Source organism: Magnolia sinica, chromosome 14, assembly GCF_029962835.1.
Source record: "Magnolia sinica isolate HGM2019 chromosome 14, MsV1, whole genome shotgun sequence".
In the NCBI taxonomy this organism is placed as follows: domain Eukaryota; kingdom Viridiplantae; phylum Streptophyta; class Magnoliopsida; order Magnoliales; family Magnoliaceae; genus Magnolia; species Magnolia sinica.
Window position 1 is genome coordinate 81,214,332 of NC_080586.1, and position 25,269 is coordinate 81,239,600.

Consider the following 25,269-nt stretch of genomic DNA (forward strand, 5'->3'; position numbering starts at 1 on the left):
CCCCACAACAAAAGAGGGAAAGGCTTGCCTATCGTGAAAGAAGATAAAAATAAAAGAGCAGCCCTGCTTTGCACCCCACCAAAACTAAGAAGGCACATCTCGCAAATTGCCTAGGCCCACCAAATCAAGAAAAATCAGGCCTCTTGTAACAAGAGGGAGGTTCGATGCTGAAAGGAAGAGGGAGTGGGCTTGGCTCTCACTCCCTCTACGAGCTAGGTCGTCGGCGACCACGTTCACTTCTCTTGGACAGTGAGAGATGGATATATCAATCTAGGACATGGGGTTCTGGATCCTGGCCCACCAATAGAATATGTTCGATGGAGGGGAGGAGACACCATTAAGCATGTCCACCACTACCTTGGAATCGCTCTCCACTTCCTCCTTGTGGAAGCCTCTAACCTTACAAAGGGACATGCCCTCCCAAATGACTCTGATTTCCTCCCTGGAATTTGATCCAAAGCCGTAACTTGAGGTGAAAGCGAAGAGAAAGGATCCGGCCCTGTCCCTAGTGACGCCCCCTCCACCTGACAGACCCGGATTACCCCTGGCCGAGCCATCCACATTCAACTTAATCCAATCCGACTGAGGCTTCTTCCATTTGACAACCTGGGCAATTCTTTTGTGGTGGATGCTAGCGGAGATACGAAGGCCAGCAAGAGCAGCCTCTAAGGATCTGTTGGGAGAAGAGTGGGACTGATACCGCAGATCCATTGGAGCACACGGGAGATGGTCCTAGCATGAGAAGGCACGATCCCATCAAATCTGGCCTCATTTCTGGAGAGCCAAATCTCCTAGAAAATAAAAATGAGCAGCAGGCCCATTAAAAATGAGATTGCAGTCCATCTGCTTTGCCAAGTGCCACCACTTCGAGGCCCTGCCAAGAGCTGAGTCAGACGTAAGGGTGGAAACATGGAATATTGACTGGAAGTGATTCCATACCACCGAAGCGAGGCTGCCCGTAGAGAAAACATGGTCTAAGGATTCATAGTTGGGCGGGGAGCTGCAACACTCACATCTGGAGACCATGTGAATCCCTTTGGCTTGGATTCTATCGTCAACCGGGACGGCCTTGTGGAAGATTTTCCAGGTAAAAAGGCCGAGCTTGGGCAAAATTTTTGGATGCCAAGCCCAAGAGGCTCACGCTGTATTCACCCCATGCGGATGGGAGATCTGCCAGGTCGAACTGGTGCTGAATTCTCTCGACGGCGAATTGATCCAAATCTTCTTGTCCTCTAAATTTGACGTATAAATGCCCTCCTCCATGACGTGGTCTAAAACGACCTGAGGAAGAAGGAGAATTGCTGCATTTGGGTCGCGCCACCCATGTGGGCCAATGAAGGAAATGACCTGCTGCTGTGGCTGCGCTGAGAGGTGCGGAGACCATTGACGCAGGGGGCCCAGACCGCTCCAGTCGTACTCCCAAAAGGCACATTCCCCTTTGCCAATAATCCATTTGGAGTTGGCCGCGATCAGCTGAAAGTACTGACGGATATGCTTCCACAAAGCGGAGGCCCATGCAACATTATTCCCTCCTAATGAAGAATTAGACGGGCTGACCGACTGACTATCTGAGAGGTATTTGCTCTTCATGAAGTTGGCCCAACAGCTGTCTTTGCCTCTATTCATAATGGTCCAGGCCATTTTCATCTTGAAGACCTGCATTACAGCCCTCAGTCCTCTGAGGCCCAGCCCACCTTCCCTTTTCGGGGAAGAGAGGTGTTTCCAACTAATCCAGTGCAACCGTTTTCTGTCCCCTTCCCAGCCACAGAAAAAATCTACGAAGGAAGATTCTAACTCTCCCAGAAGAGAACGGGGGATGTCCAATGCCGCCAGCATGTGGACCGGAATGCTACTGAGAACATGGTCAATAAGAGTAATTTTACCTGCTTAGGAGAGAATTTTTGATTTCCAACCAGCAATCCTCTGATGGATCCTCTCAAGAATGGGCTGGAAAAAGGCTCTCTTACTTCTTCCCTTGAATATCGGAACACCCAGATATGTAAATGGGGAATCACATCTCCTGAAACCAAGGATATTCTGAAGCGCCTTGACTCTGGCCTCGGACTGATGGGCATACAATATGAATTTTTTTTTCCTGGGGTTGATGCTTTGGCCTGTTGCTTGATGGTAGCGATCCAGGAAAGCTTTAATCCGCAATAAAGTGTTTCAGCCCGCATTGGCAAGCAGTAACGTGTTGTCAGCGAAGAGTAGGTGGGACACCATGGGGTAGTTCCTACGAGCACTGAATGGTTGACCTCTCCCACTATGGATCAGATTTTTGTAACCCCTGCCCAGAATTTCTGCTGCCAAAATGAAAAGGGCTGGAGAGAGTGGATCACCTTGACGGAGGCCCCTTGCAGAGTGAAAAAAGCTGCAAGATTCTCCGTTGACCAGGACGGAGAACCAAGAGTTTGACCAACACTTCTCAACCATCGAAATCCAGACACCGTCAAAGCCGAAGCAACGAAGGACCGCTTTGAGGAAAGCCCAATCCAGCATGTCATAGGCCTTCTCTATGTCAAGTTTAATGAAAATATTTTCACCTCTAACGCATTTGTTGATGTCTCGAAACAACTCTTGGGCCAGCGCGCAGGTCTCCGCGATGCTTCTACCTTCCACAAAGGCACCCTGTTTCACCGAGATGATCTTGGGCAGTATTTTGCGAAGCCTGTTGGATATAATCTTTGAGTAGATTTTGTAGATACAGTTGCACAAACTGATGGGGCAAAAGTTCGCAAAAGATTCTGGCACTAAGGTTTTCGGAATGAGACAAATCATTGTAGCTGTAAAAGCCCCGAAAATGGCTCACCAGCAAAGAAAGAGTGCGTCGCTGCCAGAATATCAGGCCCCACGATAGACCAGCAGCCCTGGAAGAAAGCCCCTGTGAAACCGTCAGGCCCGGGGGCCCCATCCTTCAGGATGCTCATCACAGCAGCGTGGGTTTCATTTAGGGAAGGTTCCACCATAAGCATGGTGCTATCTTCCACAGAAATGGATGGATGGATGACGTCAAGTAGGTCTCCTGGAAGGGCACGAGGCTGGGCTTCCAAGAGAGAAGAAAAGAACTCAATTGCACCTTTCTTGATTGATTCCTGGTCAGCAGCTAACGATCCATCAGCTAGCTTGATCTCGCTGATGCGAGATCTCCTTGCACGGTCGGTGGCTGAGATGTGAAAAAACTTCTTGTTCTCGTCCCCCTCTTGGAGCCAACGATTTTTGGACTTTTGTTTCCAAAAGATTTCCTCTTGGGCTTCCGGTTTCGTCAGCTCAGCTTTGGCCCTGTTAACGGCCTGTTGGGAATCCAGGCTGTCCGTGCATTGAGCGGCCCGTTCTGCTTCGATGAGATCATGTTCTGCTTTCCTTATATTGTAGAACACATTCCCAAAGGTTTCTCTGTTCCAACTGATCAACGCCTTCTTCACATTCTTCATTTTACTCTGTAGGGTCTGCATAGGGGAGCCCACGAATTATGTATTCCAAGCCTTCTTGACCTGATCAAGGAAGGATTCATGGGACATCCACATATGTTGAAATCTGAATGGTTTGGGGAAGGATCGAATTTGCTGCGGGAAAGATACGAGAAGTGGCGCATGGTCTGAGTTGAGCCTGGCCAAGTGCCAAACCTGGAAATTTGGGAAGATAGAAAAACAGGTGTTGTTGTAGCAAATCCTGTCCAACCTGGCCCAAACTCTGGCCTGCCCTCTTTGGTTGTTACACCAGGTAAATTTGTTACCATAGTAGCCTGCATCAACCAGCCCCGCCCTGATCAGCCCCTCCGAGAATTCCGCCACACTACACCTGTCAAAAGAGGCAGCTCCTCTTCTTTCTGCTTGGGTGAGTACCGAGTTGAAATCTTCCGCAACAAACCACGGAATAGCCGGGCCTGAAGCCAGAGCGCCTAGCTGGTCCCACAGCGATCTCCGCTGAATTCAGGAGCATTTAGCGTAAACAAATGAAGCCATCACCGCAATAGGATGGCCCAGGAAACCAACAGCAACAGAGAGCATTTGGCTAGTAGAGGCAATAAGATTAATGGCTAGGAAAGGGGCATAAAAAATCCACACTTTACCTCCTTGGGATGCATTGGAAATGGAATTGTGGAATCCTAATTTGAGGCCGATCTTCACCCATTTCTCGTCTTTGAGCATCGGTTCCAGGACAGCCACCACTGTCAGCTTGAAGAGCTTAATCAATCGTTTAAGTGTACTCCTGATTGTGGGCGAGTTACCTACCCCTTGAGCATTCTAGACGACCAGGCTATCCATTGTTTTCTTGCTCAGCCAACATCATTCTGCACTTCAATTCTCTAAGTCTTCCATTCCAGCTGACTTCAATACCTTTTGTGCTTGTAGAGGCTGGTCTTCCTCTACGATAGTAGCATAAGTTCTTTCCTGGTTTCCTGATTCCACTCCTTTTTCTAGCTGATCCTGCTTCTGTCTGTTGCATGCTTGAGTCAGGTTTCGTTTGAGGCTGATCCTTTTCCTTGAGACCATAGAGATTCTGAGCTTCACCCTCGTCTAATGGAGAGATGGGACGAGTAGGGGGGGTCTGCCTCTGAGGATATGGGATCGGGCAGAGAAAACGGAAGAGGTCTGATGCATCGGTGATGAGGACATCGTGCACATGCACGCCCGCACACCACCACCCCTACGCACGTACATACGCAGAAGGAGGACCCCACCATCGATCTGGCTCGATGACGACGTCCAGGGAGGGCCTCCTAGCTAGAAGACAAGTTTTGGTTCAGAAAAGTGGCCCGATAGTCAAGAAAAGCCCACCATGAGATCTCATGATCGTGGCCCACTCGTCGGATTGGTTTTATATTTTAAGTTTTGCTTATTGTTATTATTTAGAACATCGTGAACGCTTTAGATTTTCTTGTTTGGTTTTTATTTTAGTTTACTTCATCGCCAAGTAATAGGTGTCGCACATGGTGCGAGTTCTTGGGTATAGGGTTCTCCCTATAAATAGGCACCCTTTGTAGTTCTTTTCATTCATTGAAGTTAATAAAAAAATTCCTGCTTTATTTTTCTGCTCTCTTCGTGAGTTGTGGAAGAATTCAAAAGTGGGTGTGAAGCCCTCCCTTTTCGAAGGGCTAACTACCGTGGTGCGAAGCCACATCGATCCCAATTCACCCCATCTTCCATCATCTTTTTTTCCATCTTCCCCCACCATCCATATGTCAAATTTGTCCTTTTGTTGCATCAGATTTCTTCATTGAAGCAGGTTTTCAGCCCGCAGGCGAGCTGAAACTTCGGCGGAGCACTACGCACAAACCGTACATCGGATCGAGCTGAAATTTGGAGGTTTTGGAGTCCATCCCTGGCCGACCAGGGCCAAGGTGGCCTTTTTCTGAATAGTGGGCCCCACACACGTGCGGCCGGGATCACACACACGTCCATCTGGACCATTGTTGCTGTCCACACGCGGGATCATCTTTTGGTTCAGGTTTTTATCTTCTTTTATCCTCTCATAGCCGTTTTTTTTTCATGAATCCTAACCCTATATTACATGATCCCTAATTGATTTGCCCCTTTTTATCACCTTAGGGTTCCTTGAATTGAAATTAGGGAATCCCTTGGATTAGGGACTGATTTTTATGCATGAGTAGTTGATTTTATTTCCCTTTGATATTGTTTGGTTTATAATTTTATTGGTCCAGTCCTAGCCTGTGTCGGCTTGGACCCGCATAGATTCCCCTTTAATTGAATGTTTGGATTTTCATGTGGGATGTGGAATTTGTGTGATTGTTTCTGAATTGGTGTGATCTAAGCCTGCAATCTTGCATATCATATTTAATTTTCCATGTCCTGCATCAAATTTGGTATCAAAGCTTAGGGTTCTTGTAGGGGAATTCACAACATATTTAGGGTTTAGTTTGAGTCCTTCATGCATTCAGTCCATCATATATAGCTGAATTTTAGTAACAGTGTGTAGTCTCCTTCATATAGAGTCTCGTAGGGTCATTTAGTTTTTAGACGCATATAGTTGTCATAGAAGGTCTTTAGGTTGAGCAAGTCACTATATGCCCACACGTACGGGTCGCAGTTTCGGTTTGCACCCTACACTAAACATGGAACAATTGCAAGAGTCACTAAACAAGATATCTCAGACGTTGGAGTCTATGATTAAGCGCTTGGAAATGGACCAATGCTGTGAACAGCTTGATGTACGCATTACCCGACTAAAGACCATCGCTAGGACAAACCCCACCATTGGGGTAGATGTCCAATCTCAAGCAGGTGGCCTGGAGGATACACTAATGAATGGAGTTGGTCAAGGAATCAATTATGGGTGTGCACCCGGACACCCACCCCATGAGAGACATAAAGACCACTATTTTGAGGGGTACAACATGTGTGGCCTTGTGGCTGGAGAGAGTGCACCAGCGGCTAGTGTAGAGTTACCCACTGAGGCCATTCCGGTAATGGATGAGTTACGTGATATCTTTCCTGATGATCTACCGAATGAGTCTCCCCCTAGGAGGGATATAGAGCACACCAGAACATGGGACACCGTAATACCTACAACCGAGTTTACGTTGAATAATTTTATTGATAGGTTCACAGGTCTAAGTCTTCGTGAAGTCCTTACTGATTATAAACCTAGGAAACTTATTGATCTTGTCCCTATGTCACTGTCCCATAGGCCGTCAGAGTCTGCAGAGTCTTTTGCGCATCACATTCATTCATGGCATCAAGAAATCAGGCAGAAGATCATGACTAATAATGAACATTGCACATTTTCTACAGACCAGTATAAATTTTTCAAAGGATTCAATATTGGGGACTCTGTGATGGTCTGCATCAGGCCCGAGCGGTATCCTTCGAGGGCCGTTCGTAAGTTACACGCGTGTAGCGCTGGACCCGTCAAAATTATAAAACAAAACGGTCTCAATGTGTATGAGGTAGATCTTCCACCTTTCATGGGAATTAGTTTCACATCCGATGTGGAGAATTTAGTTACTTTTCAGGGACCCACTGATACTTTGTCCAGCCCTTCGCCCACCCATCCTGATGTCCCAACCTTACCCTTTGATCCATGGCCTCTTCCCGACCTTTCATCTCAGCCTCTGCCTTCCATACCTAGCCTTCACACACCCAGAGAGGAAATAGAGGATATCTTGGACCATGAGATAATTTCCACGTCGGATGACGGGTTTCAGAAATACCTAGTTAAATGGAAGTCACGCCCAACTTCGGACAGCACGTGGCTCACTGAGGAGGAGCTTCAGAGACTTGATCCAGATATCCTAGAGCGGTTCAGGAGTTTTATTTCGCCAGTGGCGAAATCTTCGCAGCCGGGGAGAGTTGATGAGGACATCGTGCACACGCACGCCCGCACACCACCACCCCTACGCACGTACATACGCAGAAGGAGGACCCCACCATCGATCTGGCTCGATGACGACGTCCAGGGAGGGCCTCCTAGCTAGAAGACAAGTTTTGGTTCAGAAAAGTGGCCCGATAGTCAAGAAAAGCCCACCATGAGATCTCATGATCGTGGCCCACTCGTCGGATTGGTTTTATATTTTAAGTTTTGCTTATTGTTATTATTTAGAACATCGTGAACGCTTTAGATTTTCTTGTTTGGTTTTTATTTTAGTTTACTTCATCGCCAAGTAATAGGTGTCGCACATGGTGCGAGTTCTTGGGTATAGGGTTCTCCCTATAAATAGGCACCCTTTGTAGTTCTTTTCATTCATTGAAGTTAATAAAAAATTTCTGCTTTATTTTTCTGCTCTCTTCGTGAGTTGTGGAAGAATTCAAAAGTGGGTGTGAAGCCCTCCCTTTTCGAAGGGCTAACTACCGTGGTGCGAAGCCACATCGATCCCAATTCACCCCATCTTCCATCACCTTTTTTTTCCATCTTCCCCCACCATCCATATGTCAAATTTGTCCTTTTGTTGCATCAGATTTCTTCATTGAAGCAGGTTTTAAGCCCTGCAGGAGGGCTGAAACTTTGGCGGAGCACCACGCACAAACCGTGCATCGGATCGAGCTGAAATTTAGGGGTTTTGGAGTCCATCCCTGGCCGACCAGGGCCAAGGTGGCCTTTTTCTGAATAGTGGGCCCCATACACGTGCGGCCGGGATCACACACACGTCCATCTGGACCATTGTTGCTGTCCACACGCGGGATCATCTTTTGGTTCAGGTTTTTATCTTCTTTTATCCTCTCATAGCCATTTTTTTCATGAATCCTAACCCTATATTACATGATCCCTAATTGATTTGCCCATTTTTATCACCTTAGGGTTCCTTGAATTGAAATTAGGGAATCCCTTGGATTAGGGACTGATTTTTATGCATGAGTAGTTGATTTTATTTCCCTTTGATATTGTTTGGTTTATAATTTTATTGGTCCAGTCCTAGCCTGTGTCGGCTTGGACCCGCATAGATTCCCCTTTAATTGAATGTTTGGATTTTCATGTGGGATGTGGAATTTGTGTGATTGTTTCTGAATTGGTGTGATCTAAGCCTGCAATCTTGCATATCATATTTAATTTTCCATGTCCTGCATCAATCGGCTAGGAGACGGGTCTGGATTCACTACTCGGCTATCCATTTGATGCAATTCTGATTGCTGGAGAAGTTGAGTAGGGGCATTTTGGAAGAATGGGGAGAGATCTACTGAGAACTAGATGGTGTTGAGTGGATCCTCCCTGACAGCAACTGTCTGATGGAATGCATTCCAATTTGAGACTTCAACATCCTCTTCCAATTGCTCAAAAGTATCCGCTAGTTTCAATGGACTGCTGCCTTCTGAAAGGGCTCTATACACTAGCCTGGATCTTTTCTGGGATTTGGGAGCTGGAGAAATATCGATCAGTTCTGCCTGGGAATCCATCAGACCATTCACAGAATGCTTTTTGTCGTGCTTGCTGCTACCATGGGGTAGGCTTATACCTTGAACCTGATGTGAAGGAGTAGGTGCTTGATTACTAAGGTTCAAAGGTTCTGCCGCTGAATGACTCCAACCATGTTTTAGGCCTGGTGGAGAGCTGATTTCAGGATGCATATCGCCGCATTTGGTGCAGTCCAGGAGCTTTGGGGAAGCATGCTATCGGCATGCTGCGATAGCGGGTGTGGCATTCTGACAAACAGGGGTTGGGTGTATTGGTGACAGGGATTGTTCCTGTATAGGAAGGCGAGGGACCTGAGGAATGGGGCAGGGAGTAGAGGGCTGACAGGAATTTGAGTGGTAGCTAGTATCGGAATGGGTGGGTTGTCAGCGGACTTTGGTCGAGCATGTGGTAGGCCTCGGCAAGGTAAAGCATTGGAGGGAAAAGCGGGGGATGGGCTTTTAGGATTCTGGTTTTGGATGGCAGTTGAGGCAGGGGGTTGGCTTGGCTGGTGGAAAGCTCTTTCCACCCACTCCCTGGTTGACCTTTGGGGTGAGGACGGAGGGTTTTTAATGAGGGCTTCACCATTCGAGAGAGGATTAAGCTATTCAATCATTCCCCAAATGGGGTATTCTCTATCTGCCACTAGCAAAGTCCTTGAGCTGTGGAGGTCTCGGTCAGGCAGCAGCTTAATCTTGACCTGAGCCCTAGAGAGATCCCGACCTAGCATGGTGCAACTATCTACTTCTATCACCGAACCATAGGTAGATCCCAGTCCCACAAAGACCGATTCCATCCATGCGTGGGGAGGAATTCCATACAGAGAGATCCATACGCATACCTCATATGGGGCCCATTTGGGGGACCAAGGAACGACTTTAACTAAGCCCATCCTGCAGTGGAGCTCAACGTCCACATTGAAGGAGAGCAGGTCTTCCCTTGTCTTGAAGGACAATAGGAACGTGCTTAGATGAATATGAGCTACCGCGATTGCCAAGGCCGTATATTTGGATTCTGACAGGGCTTGGATGAGGTGATTCATGGGGATCTCTGCGGCATTGGCCGTGAAACAAAGGTTTCCCCTAATCGGCTTGTGGAGAGTTTGATGCGGCAGCACTGGATTTGGTCTGCAGGGCCTAGTCGGAAGTTCCAGATTCTTTGCCAATGTGATGTCGTGGAATGATTGGCCTGAGGAGCGAGGGAGCGTGGGTTTAGGTCGTGGGGAGGGCAGCTTCCTTCTAGTGTTAGCTATTTCTACCTTCAGAGGCCTGCCATCCACTCGTCTTGCATTTAGAACACCCATGGCAGCATATGCATCAGCTGCATACAGGAATCTGACGAATGTGAACCCTCTCGGTCTGTTGGATCTCTCATTCCAAGGGATGAAGACGTCATATAGTTTTCCATATTTCCCAAAAATGCGGCTTATGTCTTCTCTGTTTGTATCGAAAGTGATATTTCCGACGAACAAGGGAAAGCCTCTTGAAATAAACTCACCCATTATGCCAATGGAGGAGAGGAGATCTTCATCTTCTCCCCGCTGCTAGTTTCTTGATGTTTTCAGAGCTGAGTTTGGAAATATGATACATAACAGAGCTTAGAGTAACAGGAATTGGAGAGTAAATTAGGTGCAGCGCCAGACTCACCCAAGATTGTGCGGCCCTTACTGTGGGGCCCACCCTGATGTACCATTTTGACGGATCATTTTAAGGCATGCATGAACCAAAAAATGAGGGAGATCCAAATCTCAAGTGGACTGTACTATAGGAAACAATGGTTATTGAATGCCCTACCATTGGAAAATTCGTGGGGCCCACTTAATGTTTCTGTAATGTCTACTGCAATGTTTCTGTCATGTTTATTTGTCCATTAATGGTCGAACACTGCTGTTTCCTATAGTATGGTCCACCTGAGAATTGGATCTGCTTTATTGTTGGGATCATGCTTGAAAATGATTTGGAAAAATGGATGGATGGCATGGATATAGAATACAGACATCTAGGTAGGCCCTCATGGTAGGGGCTGCACCATCTTGGGGAAGGCCGGGGCCTCACCTAATCGGCTCCCCTGTGGGAAGACCTCGCATGTCGTAAGGTCTAGACCTCAAAGTGGATTTCACATGACATTGCCAAGGGGCCCACCTGCATCCCTGATACTTTTTGGATTCGGCCTGGAGATCCAGTCGTTGACAAGAGCGGAATATGTTTTGCCTGGGTAACACGGTAGGGGCGTTTCCCTGATGGTGGGGCTCACCTTAATGTATATGATGTTTATCCAAGGTGTCCATAAATTTTTCAAGCTTATTTTAGGTTATGGTAACAAAAGTTAAGCAAATCCAAATCTCAAGTGGACTACGCTGCAAGCAAAAATCGTGATTGAATGCCCACCAGCTACAACTTTCGATGGGCACAAAAAAATACTGCCAATATAATCTCTCTCTCTCTCTCTCTCTCTCTCTCTCTCTCTCTCTCTATATATATATATATATATAGGAAAAGGTTTTATGTGGTCCAGCTCATGGGAACTTCCCATGTGGTCGAGCCGTGTGGGCCCCACCGTGATGTGTGTTGAACATCAACCCCATCAGTCAGATGCACCATTCCATGGTGGTCCTCGTGTTTAAAATTCAAGTCAACCCATGACTTTTGTGGGCCACACTACATACAAAAGTTGAGAGGGGTTAACCTTCCATTAAAACATTCATAATCATTTTTTGGGCCCACCGAGATGTGGTTCACAAATCCAGCCCATCCATTATGTGTGTCCCACTTGGATGAGGGGTCCGACCAAGTTTTAGATGCATCCAAATTTTAGGTGGGCCCCACCAAGTGCTTTTATATTTTGTGCATGTCTTCACATGATTTTATATGGTATGGCCCACTTGAGTTCCCTGAGTTCTGTATATGACTGATTTTTGGGATATCTCATAATTTAAAGGGGACCCATCAAATGCACGGTGTTGATGTTCGACATACATCATGGTGGGGCCCACACAACTTAACCTCATGGGAAGTTCTCATGAGCTCGACCGCATAGAACCTTTTCCATATATATATATATATATATATATATATATATATATATATATGGAAAAGGTTCATATATATGGAAAAGGTTCTATGCGGTCGAGCTCACGAGAACTTCCCATGAAGTTGAGGTGTGTGGGCCCCATTGTGATGTGTGCAGACTTCTACCCCATCAGTCAGATGTACCATTCCATGTTGAGCCATAGCCTTCAAAATCAAGTAAATCCATGGCTTGGTTGGGCCACACCACATACAATAGTTGAGAGGAGTTATCCTCCCATTAAAACATTCATAATCATTTCTTAAGCCCACTGAGATGTGGATCACAAATCCAAACCATCTATTGTGTGTGTCCCCACTTGGAAGAGGGTTCCGACCAAGTTTCAGCCGCATCCAAAACTTATGTGGATCCCTCCAAGTGATTTTATATGTTTTAGGCATGTCTTCACATGGGTTTGGATGGTATGGCCCACCTGAGTTCCGTATATAGTTGATTTTTGAGATATCCCATAATTTAAAGGAGACCCATCAAATGCACGGTGTTGATGGTCAACAAGCATTACAATGGGGCCCACACAACTCAACCTCATGGGAAGTTCCCATGAGCTTGACCACATAGAATCTTTTCCACACACACAAACAAATATATATATATATATATATATATATATATATATATATATATAGAGAGAGAGAGAGAGAGAGAGAGAGAGAGAGAGAGAGAGAGAGAGAGAGAGAGAGATGAATCATTCAACTTTACACTCAAGGCCAACAATTAAGAGTGACTTGTGATAGGAAATACTTGAGAGAGAAACGTCAAACCTTGATGTTTACAAAGGCCCACTGTGATGATTATAGGAAATCCACTCCAACCATTAGATGCCTAAATTTAGGCACGGGTGCCAAAAATTAGATCCATATGTAATTGATGCGGGCCACACCAAAGGAAACAATGGTAGAGAAACATTCATCCTTGATTTTTACAATCCCACTATGATGATTATATGAAATCCACTCCAACCATTAGATGTCTCACAAAAATTTAGGCCTGGATCCCAAAAGTCAAATCTCATCCGTGATTAGGGTGGGCAACACTAAGAAAAATAATTTAGAGGGTATAACTTGCGTATGCACTGTTTTCAGTAGTGTGGTCCAACTAACTCACAAATGGGTTGATTTTTGAGCCCGAGCCTAACATAGGGTGAAGCACTTAGTGGGCAGAGTGTATTTCATATAAACATTACATTAGGCCCACTGGAACTGTTGTACAAACTATATTTCAAGTGTGACGAGTCTGGAATAATAGCAAAATGCTGCTATTTCAAATCATAACTTTTGAAAATTTTGGAATGCATTTAAATCCAAATCCTCTTCCGTCGTTTTGCTACCAAACACAGAAAGTTAAGGCTTTTCTTCTTCTTCTTCTTCTTCTTTTGAAAAAAAAAAATATTTGAAGTGCAGTCAAATTTCATTCAAATATACTCAAATCACGGCTACCAAACGGCCTTAGCATCTGGATTGCAAAAGAGCCATCATGTCGGTTTTAAGACTCGGACGACCACTTGACTCAAATCCAATAGCACGACATCATGAGTCACCTCTGACTGCGGTGAATCAGGAGAATTTTAGCCCTGATTCTGACTCAGGGCTGATGTAGAGCGGGTCGCGGATAGTTTCATGGCCAAGATGGATCAGAAAAGGCCTGTTCGACGACGGAAGTAATTCGTACCATCATACCTTAGATCGGCGTATCTCACAATCCGGAATGAGTTATCGGGCGTAAAATATATGAATTTGGGGGTAGAACGATCTACTTTAGCCAACCAACCCCGCTATGCTAGGTTGTACTAGCCGGATTTGTGAAATACCCCTGAATCGATGGTCATTTCCTTATTTTAATTCTATCTTTACTATAAATAGTAAGTTTTAGTTTCATTATAACTCTTCATCCATTGAGCTTTAGGAGTTGCACCCAACGCAAAAAGAGCTTAGAAAAATTAGTAGAACAACTTGGTGAAGCCAAAAACCTTGCGCACTAGTAGACATCACACCGTCCATAAATAGTAAGTTTGCTATTTATAGTAAGTTGTGAATTGTAGGACTTTTAGTTGTAATTTGCTTCTGATTTCACACCAATTGTTTAGTATTCCTATTTAAAGGGCTGTGAACTCCTTTATTTCATTCATTAATCAATCTTGAATTTTATAGAATTTATTTTCTATTTTACTTGCTTTTTTTCTCATGGATTCGAGAAGCCTCTATGAGGAGTCCAGAGAAATTCCATGGAGTTGGAATAGTTATCCATGACATTGACCCCTGCATCAAGGGCTAAATGAGTCGTGCAGATTGCTGAGTCATAACTATGCTACAGAATGATGGGAGAATCTAAGCACCCATTTGGATGACACTAAAAGATCATTTGGTTTCATTATTAAATGAAAAAGGCTGAAAGATGTGTCATGTTAGGAAGTTCAAACAATTGTTCAAATTTATACCATTTTAGTGGTCCACGTAAAAATGGATGGCCTGATCATGTGATGGCCCCACACATGGGAGAGAATGATAGACCAGAACAAGGTAAAGAAAGGGGATTAAGCTAAAAAACCAGCTACAAATCATTTTGGAGACATTTTACTCATCTCAATTTGTGTAATGGCTCATAGCTGCGAAGGGGGTCATTCCAATGGTTAGCTGATGTAGAGCTAGTCACAGACACTTTCATGGCTACGAAGGGGGTCATTTCAGTGGTTAGTTGATGTAGAGTCAGTCGCAGACACTTTCATGGCTGCGAAGGGGTCATTCTAGTGGTTAGCTGATGTAGAGCAGGTCAGAAATGATCCAGACCGTCAGGACCTTAAATCAGCCTCGCAAATTGAGATCAGTTTTTCGACATATTATATATTATTTTAGGGTAGAAGAAGCTACTTAAGCCAACTAACCCCCTATGTTGGGTTGCCCATGCCACATTTGCAAGATTCCATCATATTCATGGTCAAAAGTTCATTTAATTTTGTTTTTTTTTTTGTTTTTTTAATTACTATAAATAGTAAATTTTAGTTTGAATATAACTTTTAATCCTTTGAGTTGTGGGAGTTGTGCTCCACAGGAAAAAGGCTTTAAAAAGTGAGGAGATTAACATTTTTGGCATAAAACCATGAAGTCTAGTAGCAACGGAGACTGTCTATAAATAATAGGTTTACTATTTATAATAAGTCACATTTTGATAGAAAATCATGAAGTCTAATAATAACGAAGACTATCTATAAATAATAAGTTTACTATTTATAGTAAGTCACATTTTTAGGGTGTTTGAGTTTGACTCTAGAACTCCATAGAGAGCTATGTGAATTTGGAGTAGATATGCCCTAAGGAAGATTGACACAAGGATGAACCTGATGAGGTCGAGCACCATCTCTCTCAAGAGGATATATGTTCCGAATCCACGGAACTTCTTTGGACTCCCCAATTCTCGAATCCACAAGAAAGAAAGCAAGTAAAATAGAAAATAAATTCTATAAAATTCGAAATTGATTAATGAATGAAATAAACGATTTCAAAACCCTTTAAATAAGGATACCAAGCAATAGGAGAGAAATTAGAAGCAAACTACAACTAAAACTCCTAGAATTCACAACTTACTATAAATAGTAAACTTGGTCGTGATGTCTACTAGTGCGCAAGGTTTTCGGCCAAAAATAGTAAGTGTCCTATTTGGCTTCACCAAGTTGTTCTCCTAATTTTTCTGAGCTCTTTTCGCGTTGGGCACAAGTCCTAAAGCCCAACGAATGAAGAGTTATATATAATCAAACTACTTAAAACTTACTATTTATAGTAAAAACGGAATTAAAATAAGGAAACGACCATCAATCCAGAGATATTTCACAAATCTGGCTTGCAAAACCCTGCGTAGCGGGGTTAATTGGCTAAAGTAGCTTGTTCTACCCCAAAATCATATATTTTACAGTCGATAACTCATTCTGGATTATGAGATACGCCCGATCTAAGGTTTGACAGTCCAGATCACTTCTATCGTCGACCGGGCCTTTTCTGATCCATCTTGGCCATAAAACTGTCCACGACCCCTTCTACATCAGTCCCCTCCACTTCAAAAGAACTCGTTCTCGAGTTATCGTCCTGCTATGGTTCATGATACTCAGTCAGGTCCGTAACGTTAAAAGTCCATGACATGAGAGCTCCATGTCATCTGGAAGATCAACAACATAAGTGTTGTCATTGATCTTTCGGATGATTGGGACGGGTTCAATCTTCTTATTCATCAACTTGTTGTATGTTCCGGTTGGAAATCTCTCTTTAAGCAGATGGACCATAATGCAGCCGCTTACCTCGAACACTTTTTGTCGCCGATGCTTGTCCGCTTGTTCCTTGTACTTCTTGTTCGAGGCATGTAGATTGGTCTGCACTTTCGCATGAATGCCCATGATCTGGTTTGGCATATGTTCTTTTACAATGCTCGTGCCTGGGAGCTTGGGCAGAGGGACTAAGTCAAATGTGTGGCGAGGCACTCGTCCGTAAATAATCTAGAATGGTGATTTTTCTATCGAGTGGTTCACCATGCTGTTGAATGTAAACTCTGCTTAAGACAAGATCAAATTCCAGTACTTTGATTTTTCTCCTAAAATACAGCAAATAAGGTTTCCCAACGTGTGATTCACAACCTCGGTCTGCCCATCAGTTTATGGGTAGTAGGCGGTGCTGAATTGAAGTCGTGTATCGAATCGAGTCTACAAAGTCCACTAAAAGTAGCTAATGAACTTTGTATGAAGATAAAAAGTAATGGTCTTGGGGACCCTGTGTAGTCGTACGACCTCCCTAAAGAATAGATTTACTACGTATGTTGCATCAAGGGTTTTCTTGCATGTGATAAAGTGCGTCATCTTGGAGAAATGATCTACCACCACAAACACTGAATTCATGCCACATTGTGTTCATGGGAGACCAAGCATAATGTCCATAGATAAATCCTCCAAAGGACCGTCAGGCACAAGTAACGGGGTATAAAAGCTCGTATTCTAAGATTGCCCCTTAGAGGTTTGACAAAAATGACAACATTGTACTGCTTTTCCTACATCACATTCCAATTGTGCCCAGTAATACCGCTCTTCCACAAGCTCGCGTCTTATCTCGCCTAAGGTGTCCACCGAGGCCTCCTTCATGTGGCTCCTGAATAATCTACTCTCTCGAAAAAGTTTGCGGGATATACAATCGATTCTCTTTAAAGAGGAAACCATCCTGTATATGAAGGTCACTGGGGTAACCTTCTTGACATCATCTAAGAATCTTTGAAGTCCTCGTCCTCGGCATACAACTCTTTGAGACAGTCGAAGCTGACCACCTCGTTGCTCATCGTAACAAGTAGTGATGCACAACGACTAGGTGCATCAACCACCTTGTTCTGTTATCCTGACTTGTGCTTCAGAACGAACGCGAATTCCTGTAAAAACGTAACCCATCTAGCATGAACATGATTCACGTTAGTCTGACTATCAATAAACTTTAATGCTTGATTATCAATATACAAAACAAACACTCTTTGAATCAAATAATGTTACCAATGTCGCAGTGCGTGAACAACTGCATACAATTTAAGCTCATACGTCGACTACTTCTTTTGGGCTTCGCTCAGCTTCTTGCGATAGAAGGCTACCATCCTACCTTCCTGTGATAATATCCTTTAATTCTGACGTATGAAGTGTCACACTTAACTTCAAATAGCTTGTCGAAATTAGGAAACACCAAGACTGGTATTGTGGACAAACGATACTTAATCTCATGAAAGCTCTTATCAGCTTCATTGGTCCATTGAAATAGTCTTTTTTCATGCAATTTGTAATAGGTGCGACAATTATGCTAAAATTTTGCATGAATCGATGATAAAAGGTCGTCAACCCGTAAAAACTCCTCACTTCATGAATGTTTGTCGGGATCGGTCATTCCCTAATGGCTCGCACCTTTTCATCGTCCACACGGATGCCCATGGACGTTACAACAAATCCTAAAAACAACAAGTTATCCGTTAAAAAATACATTTCTTCAAGTTGATATACAACTTGTTAATTTGTAAGACCTACAACACCTGCTTAAGATGTTTCCTATACTCTGTCTCATCATGGCTATATATCAGTATGTTATCAAAATATACTACCACAAATCGGCCAGTGAACGATTTTAGAACTTGATTCATTAAACGCATAAAAGTACTTGGTGTGTTCGATAGGCCGAAGGGCATGACCAGCCACTCATATAACTCTTCCTTGGTTTTGAATGTCATTTTTCACTCATCACCGAGTCAAACGAATCTGATGGTACCCGGTCCTTAGGTCTTGTTTAAAGAACACATTGGCCCCTTCTATTATATCAAGCATGTCGTCCAACCGTGTTATTTGGAATCGATATTTGATGGTAATTTTGTTGATTGACCGACTGTCGACACGTATGCACCAGCTTCCATCTTTTTTTATTAATAATACTGGTACGATATATGGGCTCATGCTCTCTCTCAAGAGACCCTTGCGGATTATTTCCCTCACTTACCCCTGAAGTATCTCACACTCATTTGGAGTCATCCGATAGTGAGGGCGGTCGGGTAGGCTAGCCCCAGGGATGAGGTTTATGTGATGTTGGATGTCCCTCATGGGCGACAATCTATCAGGTAAATCTTTAGGCCAAACTTTTTTGAATTCCTTTAGCAATAGTCTTAAACTTGGAGGAATGTTCAACGGTTCCGATTCCTCGCCCTTCACCACTATGGTATATACCTCGTTGGTTTCCTTGGATTCCTCAATGAAATCCCGAATGGTCAAGAGGGAACTCTCCTTCACTTTAGAGGCTTCAGGGTGGTTCTATGGTGCCATAAGGGCAAAGATTATTTTTTTTACTATACTTGACAAATATGTAGACATTATCTCGTCCTCAACGGGTCATATCACGGTTCAACTGCCAGGGTCAACCGAGTAACATATGGCATGTTTTCATGTCGACCATGTTGCAAAGTATTTAATCCTTAAAATTTTTGCCAATTGAAAATGAGATAATGCATTATTCAGTTACCTTGGTCTCGTTCACCTTTTTTATCTAGCCAATTAAGTACAAGTAAGGATGTTTTGTCATTGGTAGTTACAACTTGTCCACCATCACCCTTGAGACGATGTTCTCACTACTACCACTATCTATGATCACATCACAGACCTTTCCATTGACAGTACACCGAGTGTGGCATATATTGTGTCGCTGTGGATGTAATTCCTTCCTTAAGATATACAGTAATCGCCTCACAACTAGAGATTCTCCATGATACTCACCTGTCAATTTATCGCAATCTGCTAGTTCTTTAGTGGCTTGTTTATGCTCATCAAAGGCAGGGTCTTCTTCTGCGGCCTCATATTTAGTGCCCCTTTCGTTTATGGTCAAATGTACTGCAGGACATTGAGGACAGGTATTTGATAAGTGGCTTGGTTGGCCACAGCAGTAACAATTGTTCGACCTTGGCCGAGCATAAGGATTTGGAATCTTACTCGGGCCCGCTGTTGTGGGTGTTGCACATTGAGGTTTGGATGAGCCGCTCCCCTTATCATGGTTTGCAGTTGCAGGACATTGATGATGTTCTCTTACTAGATCTTTTCCTCGTACCAGCACTGGATCCTGCGTGGGACCTGTCATGAGAGGTCGAGTTGAAGGATAGGGCCGAGTAGGAACTCTTGCAAGTTACGTTTTTAACCTACCCGCCAATTAAACTGATTCATCCACGGTTCCGACTAGGTACATTTGAACTTGGTCCTGAATTGTTAGTCGTAACCCACCTATAAATTGTGTCACCTTCTGTGACTCAGATTCTGACAAATCATTTCGTGTTGCCAACCGTTGAAATTCTTCAGTGTAATCTGTGCCGGTTCGATTTTCTTGTTGGCAATTTTGGTATTGCTAGAATAATATTTACTCATAATTATTGGGGGAGAATAGTGATAAAAAATATGTCTCATCCGTGGCCATGATGAGATACACACCTTGTTCTGGCGGGCTCATGAGAGTTGTAATTACTCCCACCATGCAGAAGCACCGGATTTTAATTTAAACGCTACTAATTTTACCTTTTTATGATCTGACACGTGCATATAATTAAAATATCTCTCTACTTCGATTAGCCAATTGAGAAAATCTTTTATGCGTAATAAACCATTAAAACTAAGAAGTTCAGCTTTATCTCGATAGTCTCTTTCAGCACGATCTAGATGATCGCCTCCATGGATTAGTCGTTGGACAAAACCTTCATTAAGGTTCTCGTTGCTAGAACTTGAATCATCTGGTGTAACCTTATGGTTTGCCACTGATAGTACTGTACGGAAATCGGGGTTGTGTTGTATAGCAACCACGGGTGGTGGAGCAATCATAGGTGGCGGAGCACCGCCTAGGGCTCGGGGCAGAAGTAGCGCACCCACAAGACGGTCGAGGGTTACCTGTAGCCCTTACATGGTCAACTGACTCTCCAGGTGGAAGCTTTTATTCTTTCCTCAAGATCACGAATCCCTGGATCACTGTCTATAAGATTTTGGTTCATACCTTCTATACTTGCTACCGGCTCAAGGGAAATCATCACTCTGATACCAATTGATGCAAGGATGAATGTGATGAGGTCAAGCACCGTCTCCCTCAAGAAGATAATTGTTCCAAATCCACGGAACTTGTCTGGAGTCCTCATAGAGGCTTCTCGAATCCATGAGAAAGACAGCAAGCAAAATATAAAATAAATTCTATAAAATTCAAAATTGATTAATAAATGAAATAAATAAGTTGACAACCCTTTAAATAGGGATACCAAGCAATGAGAGAGAAATCAGAAGCAAATTACAACTAGAACTCCTAAAATTCACAACTTACTATAAATAGTAAAGTTACTTTTTATAGACGATCATGATGTCTACTAGTGCGCAAGGTTTCTGGCCAAAAATAGTAAGTGTCCTATTTGGCTTCACCAAGCTGTTCTCCTAATTTTTCTAAGCTCTTTTCGCGTTGGGCGTAACTCTTAAAGCCCAATGGATGAAGAATTATAATCAAACTAAAACTTACTATTTATAATAAAAATGGAATTAAAATTAAAAAATGACCGTCAATCCAGGGGTATTTCACAAATCTAGCTTGCGTAACCTGGCATAGCAGGGTTGGTTGGCTAAAGTAGCTCGTTCTACCCTAAAATCATATATTTTACGCTTGATAACTCATTCCAGATTGTAAGATACGCTCGATTTAAGGTTCGATGGTATAGATCACTTCGGTCATTGACGGGGTCATTTCTGATCCATCTTGGCCATGAAACTGTCCACGACTCGCTCTACATAAAAAACAGTGATTGATCTCATCATGTCCCTCCTTACGTGATTAGCAGCCTGACCATGTCCCGTAAATCAGAGGACGCCTTGTTCCTCTTTTAAAATCACCTCCCCTTTAGAAAGGAAATCTCCCAACATTTGCCCACCATCGATTCAAAACCTGTTGTGGGAACCACCATCACCTCAGCCAAAAAATAATTTTAACAAAGAAATCAGCAATCATCATCCACAACTCCATTATAAGTCAGATCCATTCTCTTCAATTTCACACCCCTTTGAGATAATTGCTCGTCTTCAAGTTCACAACGTCACTACTGAGTCTTACATTTTTGTTGCCAAAAGCAAACTCACATCTTGTCCCATCTTCCTACAACGTCCTCAGGTCGATTTTCATGTCCGGGTCCAATGATGGCAATGGCCTGCCTTTCCCAGATGGCCCATCTGAAAGGAAAGGGCTATGTCGAGAAGGTTCAGATTTCCAGAGTGGAGGACGGGGTTTGAGATGCTAGGTTGTGGCATGGCGTGTGCTGTAGCAGATATAATTAGTGGCTGGCATGAAATTGATAAAACTTAGAGGTGAAAGAATCGGCATTGCAGTTTAGAGATGCTATCACCTGAGAACTTTTGATGTAGAGTGGGTCACAAACACTTTCATGGCAAAGATGGAATAGAGAAGGGCGGATCCAAGGCAGAAATGATCTGTACCGTTAAGACCTTAAAACAGTTGTATCTCATAAATTGGAATGAGTTTTTCGGCATATCATATATGATTTTAGGGTAAGAGAAGCTACTTTAGCCAACCAACTCCTCTACAATGGGTTGCCCATGCTGGATTTGTTAGCTTCCATCAGATCGATGGTCAAAAGTCTATTCTATTTTCGTTTTTACTATAAATAATAAGTTTTAATTGGATCTTAACTTTTGATCATTTGAGTTATAAGAGTCATGATTAACATAAAAAAGGCTTAGAAAAATTAAAAGAATAACATGGTTAGGTTAAATTGGCCACTTGCTATTTTTAAAACATGAAGTCTAGTAGGAATGATGACCGATTATAAATAGTAAGTTTACTATTTTACATTAAGTCACGTTTTTAGGTTGTTTGATTTGGAGTTTGTGTCTAAAACTTTATTTTAGGTTTGAGCTCATTATTTAAAGTATGGTAATTTTGTTATTTTATCATCAATCAATTTATTTCAAATTTATTAGGAATTATTTTTAATTTTATCCCTCGTGAATTCAAGGAAGCTTAGTGAGGAGTCCAGAGAGTTCTCTGGATTCGGAGTAGTTATTCCCTGAGTAACTTCAGTTGAATACCAAAATCAATTCAACAATATTGCAAGTCTCCTTCACATGCATGTGTGAGCTTGATCAGTCGGGCATCCGACCTAAATACATTGCCCATTGGTGAATCTAATCACTGTCATTTAGGCATTAATGAAATTCAATCTCCTCCAGACTTTTCATGAAGAAACCACCTCTCTATTCATTCGCCCGCTCGCTTTCTTGGCCTGTGATGACATAGCACAAAATAGTCTTGTTAAGATATTAAAATGAATGCAAGTAGTAATTCAAAATACAACAGAGGGATGCTGGATGTGATGTGTGTGCACGCCTTACCTCCATTTCCCAATCACACCGCAGTGTCATGTAAGCCAAAATCAGCGTCTGGATGGCGGTCCCACCAATCATTCCGGCCCAGATACCCTGTGATTTTATATGCAGGCGTTCAATGCTTAAATATCATTATTTTGAAGAAAAGAAAACTAAATACGATCTTCAGATAAGTTAGTGATTGACAATGGTCGGAATCAGGTCAGCCCAAGTTCTGCCTCTTTATTTGTCCCTCATGGGGCCTGGCCCATTCATAGTGGGCCTTGAGCCCTATGCTCAGTCACAATATATGTATATCGAACTTGAAACAGGCACAGGACATTCTGCAAACATCCTAAAACCAGAGCCAGGGATGGACCGGGCCAGGTCATGTTTGAGCAGCCCTTTAAGGGTCCAAATTTTAATGGGCCACAATCAAGAGGTGTTCTGTTTAATAGTTGGGTCTTCAATCCAAAAGCAGGCCCACCCATTAAACTCAGAAACGGTGAGCCTTTTCATAAACTTCAGCCCAGATGCCCAAACCCTGCCCAGAGCCATCCAAAGTGAAGCCCAACGGATAGACGATCAAGATCACTCCACATGTGTCAGATTTTATCTAAAGTGAAGAAGAGTAGTACCAGGACTCCAAGATGAAAGAGCCATCCCAATAAAACTCCAACAGGGACTCCAATTAAGTAGTAAGATCCAATGTTAACATATGCCACGTACGCTTGCCAACCAGACCCCACTGCAACACCTGCAATACTGATCTCTATTAGTTGATAACCTTGAAAATATATGATCGTGCCATCTAGACCATCCGTCTGCTGCACCGAAATAATACTTGCTTATGGCCCAAATACTGTGATGTTCGTATGATCCTAACCATTTGTTCAATGACCTGAAAGTGTGTGGTGGACAAAATTATGAAGGCATCCGTTGATATTACCTGAACAAAGAGCCGTACCTCACGCACCAAGAGCCACGTAGGTGGAACTTGGGATCATCCACCATTAGTTTTCACTAGTTTTGTGTAGGCCCACTGTGGTGTTTATGGGCCATCCAATCCATTCATCTGATGTGTCTCATCAGACGAAATAATTACCTAAAAATCACAGTATCCCAGAACTCATTCCATACTACCTGAATTTAGAGGTTTTTAGCTATAAATTTATGGCGTAGCCCACCTAAGTATTGAATCAACCTGATTTCTGGAATCTTGCTAGGTTTAACAAGGGGTGATGCTCCTAGAGCTGTACATGAACCGAGTTAGCTCGGTTAACTCACTGAACTCAACTCGGAAAAGTTTGAAAAAAACAAAAAAATTGAGATAGAAAAAATTTGAGCCGAGTCCAAGCTAAACCGAGTTAGACTCGACTCGACTCGAAACTTGACTCAGTTCAAATCGATTCAACTTAGATCAGTTCACTTAATATAAATATTTTGTAAATATTTACATTTAAATAAATTATAAATTATATATTATATATATTAAAATTTCTAAAATCTAAATTCCGGCTCACGTTGTAGGCTTGAACTCAAACTTATCTCAAGAGATTGAGCTCAAACTCAGCACGACTGGGCTCGAGCCGGCCTGAGCTGCTGATCTAGCCAGTCAGGCTCGAAGACTGAGCTGAGCTGAGTTCAATCTGGGTAGTCTACTGGCCGATCCGAGGCTAGCTAGGCCAAGCTCGTCTCGGTTAGGCTTGTGCTAGATGCACCCTATCGACTGGGCGGATTTCATGAACGTTTAGTCGTTTTCCCATGGTAGAGAAAGTGACCCCGGTATGTACGTAGGCCAGAGAGTAGCAGGCCTTTTCCTATGGACAAAGGAACCCATTCTCTGAGTGGTTAACATCATCAGATAAAAGCAAAATTTGGAGTGTGTGCAATAAAATGTGGCTCAAGCATATTGTACGGTCCAGATTTTCGATCGATTCACGTGTTAGCATATGGGTATTCCATCATATTACGATGATGCATGAAGGTGTATTATAACAGTGAGATGCGAGACGCTCTTGGTGGTGACGTACTTACATAATAAGAATGGCAAACTGATCACCTGCTGCCGGTTGTATGCTGACTTAGCATGCAATAATGTTTTTCTTACTGACATCTCAGATGTGCACATGATAAGTGACCTTCCAAAACTTAGGACCCACCATGAAAATCAGGCTGATCAACTCATTAAGTGGACCACATTTGTACTTTGAGTTATACCATCAGCCATCTATTTCAATGGTGCAGTACGCTTGATGAGTTATACATGCCTGGTTCAAATGTCCCGCAGATGTGACACATTGGTGTAAATGATTGGTCTGCAAGCTCAACCAGTGTAAATTTCAATCTTAACCACATATTTACATGCATCAGCAGGTTACTTTTATCAACAGTATCATGAGAAAAATAATGCCAAATTTAAAGAAGTGTTTATCGCAGAATTTTTCAATGAACTCAGATGGACT

The 25,269-nt window shown here is 43.2% G+C and overlaps 1 protein-coding gene across 2 annotated transcripts in view; it reads right to left on the minus strand.

Annotated features, from left to right (window-relative positions):
- The window catches only part of LOC131224720 (protein DETOXIFICATION 27-like), a 54,250-nt gene that overhangs the window by 23,114 nt on the left and 5,867 nt on the right, over positions 1 to 25,269 (minus strand). The window contains exons 6-8 of one of the 2 annotated variants that reach the window (XM_058220033.1): positions 23,443 to 23,561; positions 22,832 to 22,918; positions 22,521 to 22,722 (exon numbers count right to left, since the gene is read on the minus strand). In XM_058220033.1, the coding sequence (XP_058076016.1) occupies positions 22,675 to 22,722; positions 22,832 to 22,918; positions 23,443 to 23,561 (254 nt within the window). In that variant the 3' untranslated portion in view covers positions 22,521 to 22,674. Of the gene's footprint in view, positions 1 to 22,520; positions 22,723 to 22,831; positions 22,919 to 23,442; positions 23,562 to 25,269 lie in introns of those variants that run through there. The other variant, XM_058220034.1, reaches the window with a different exon arrangement.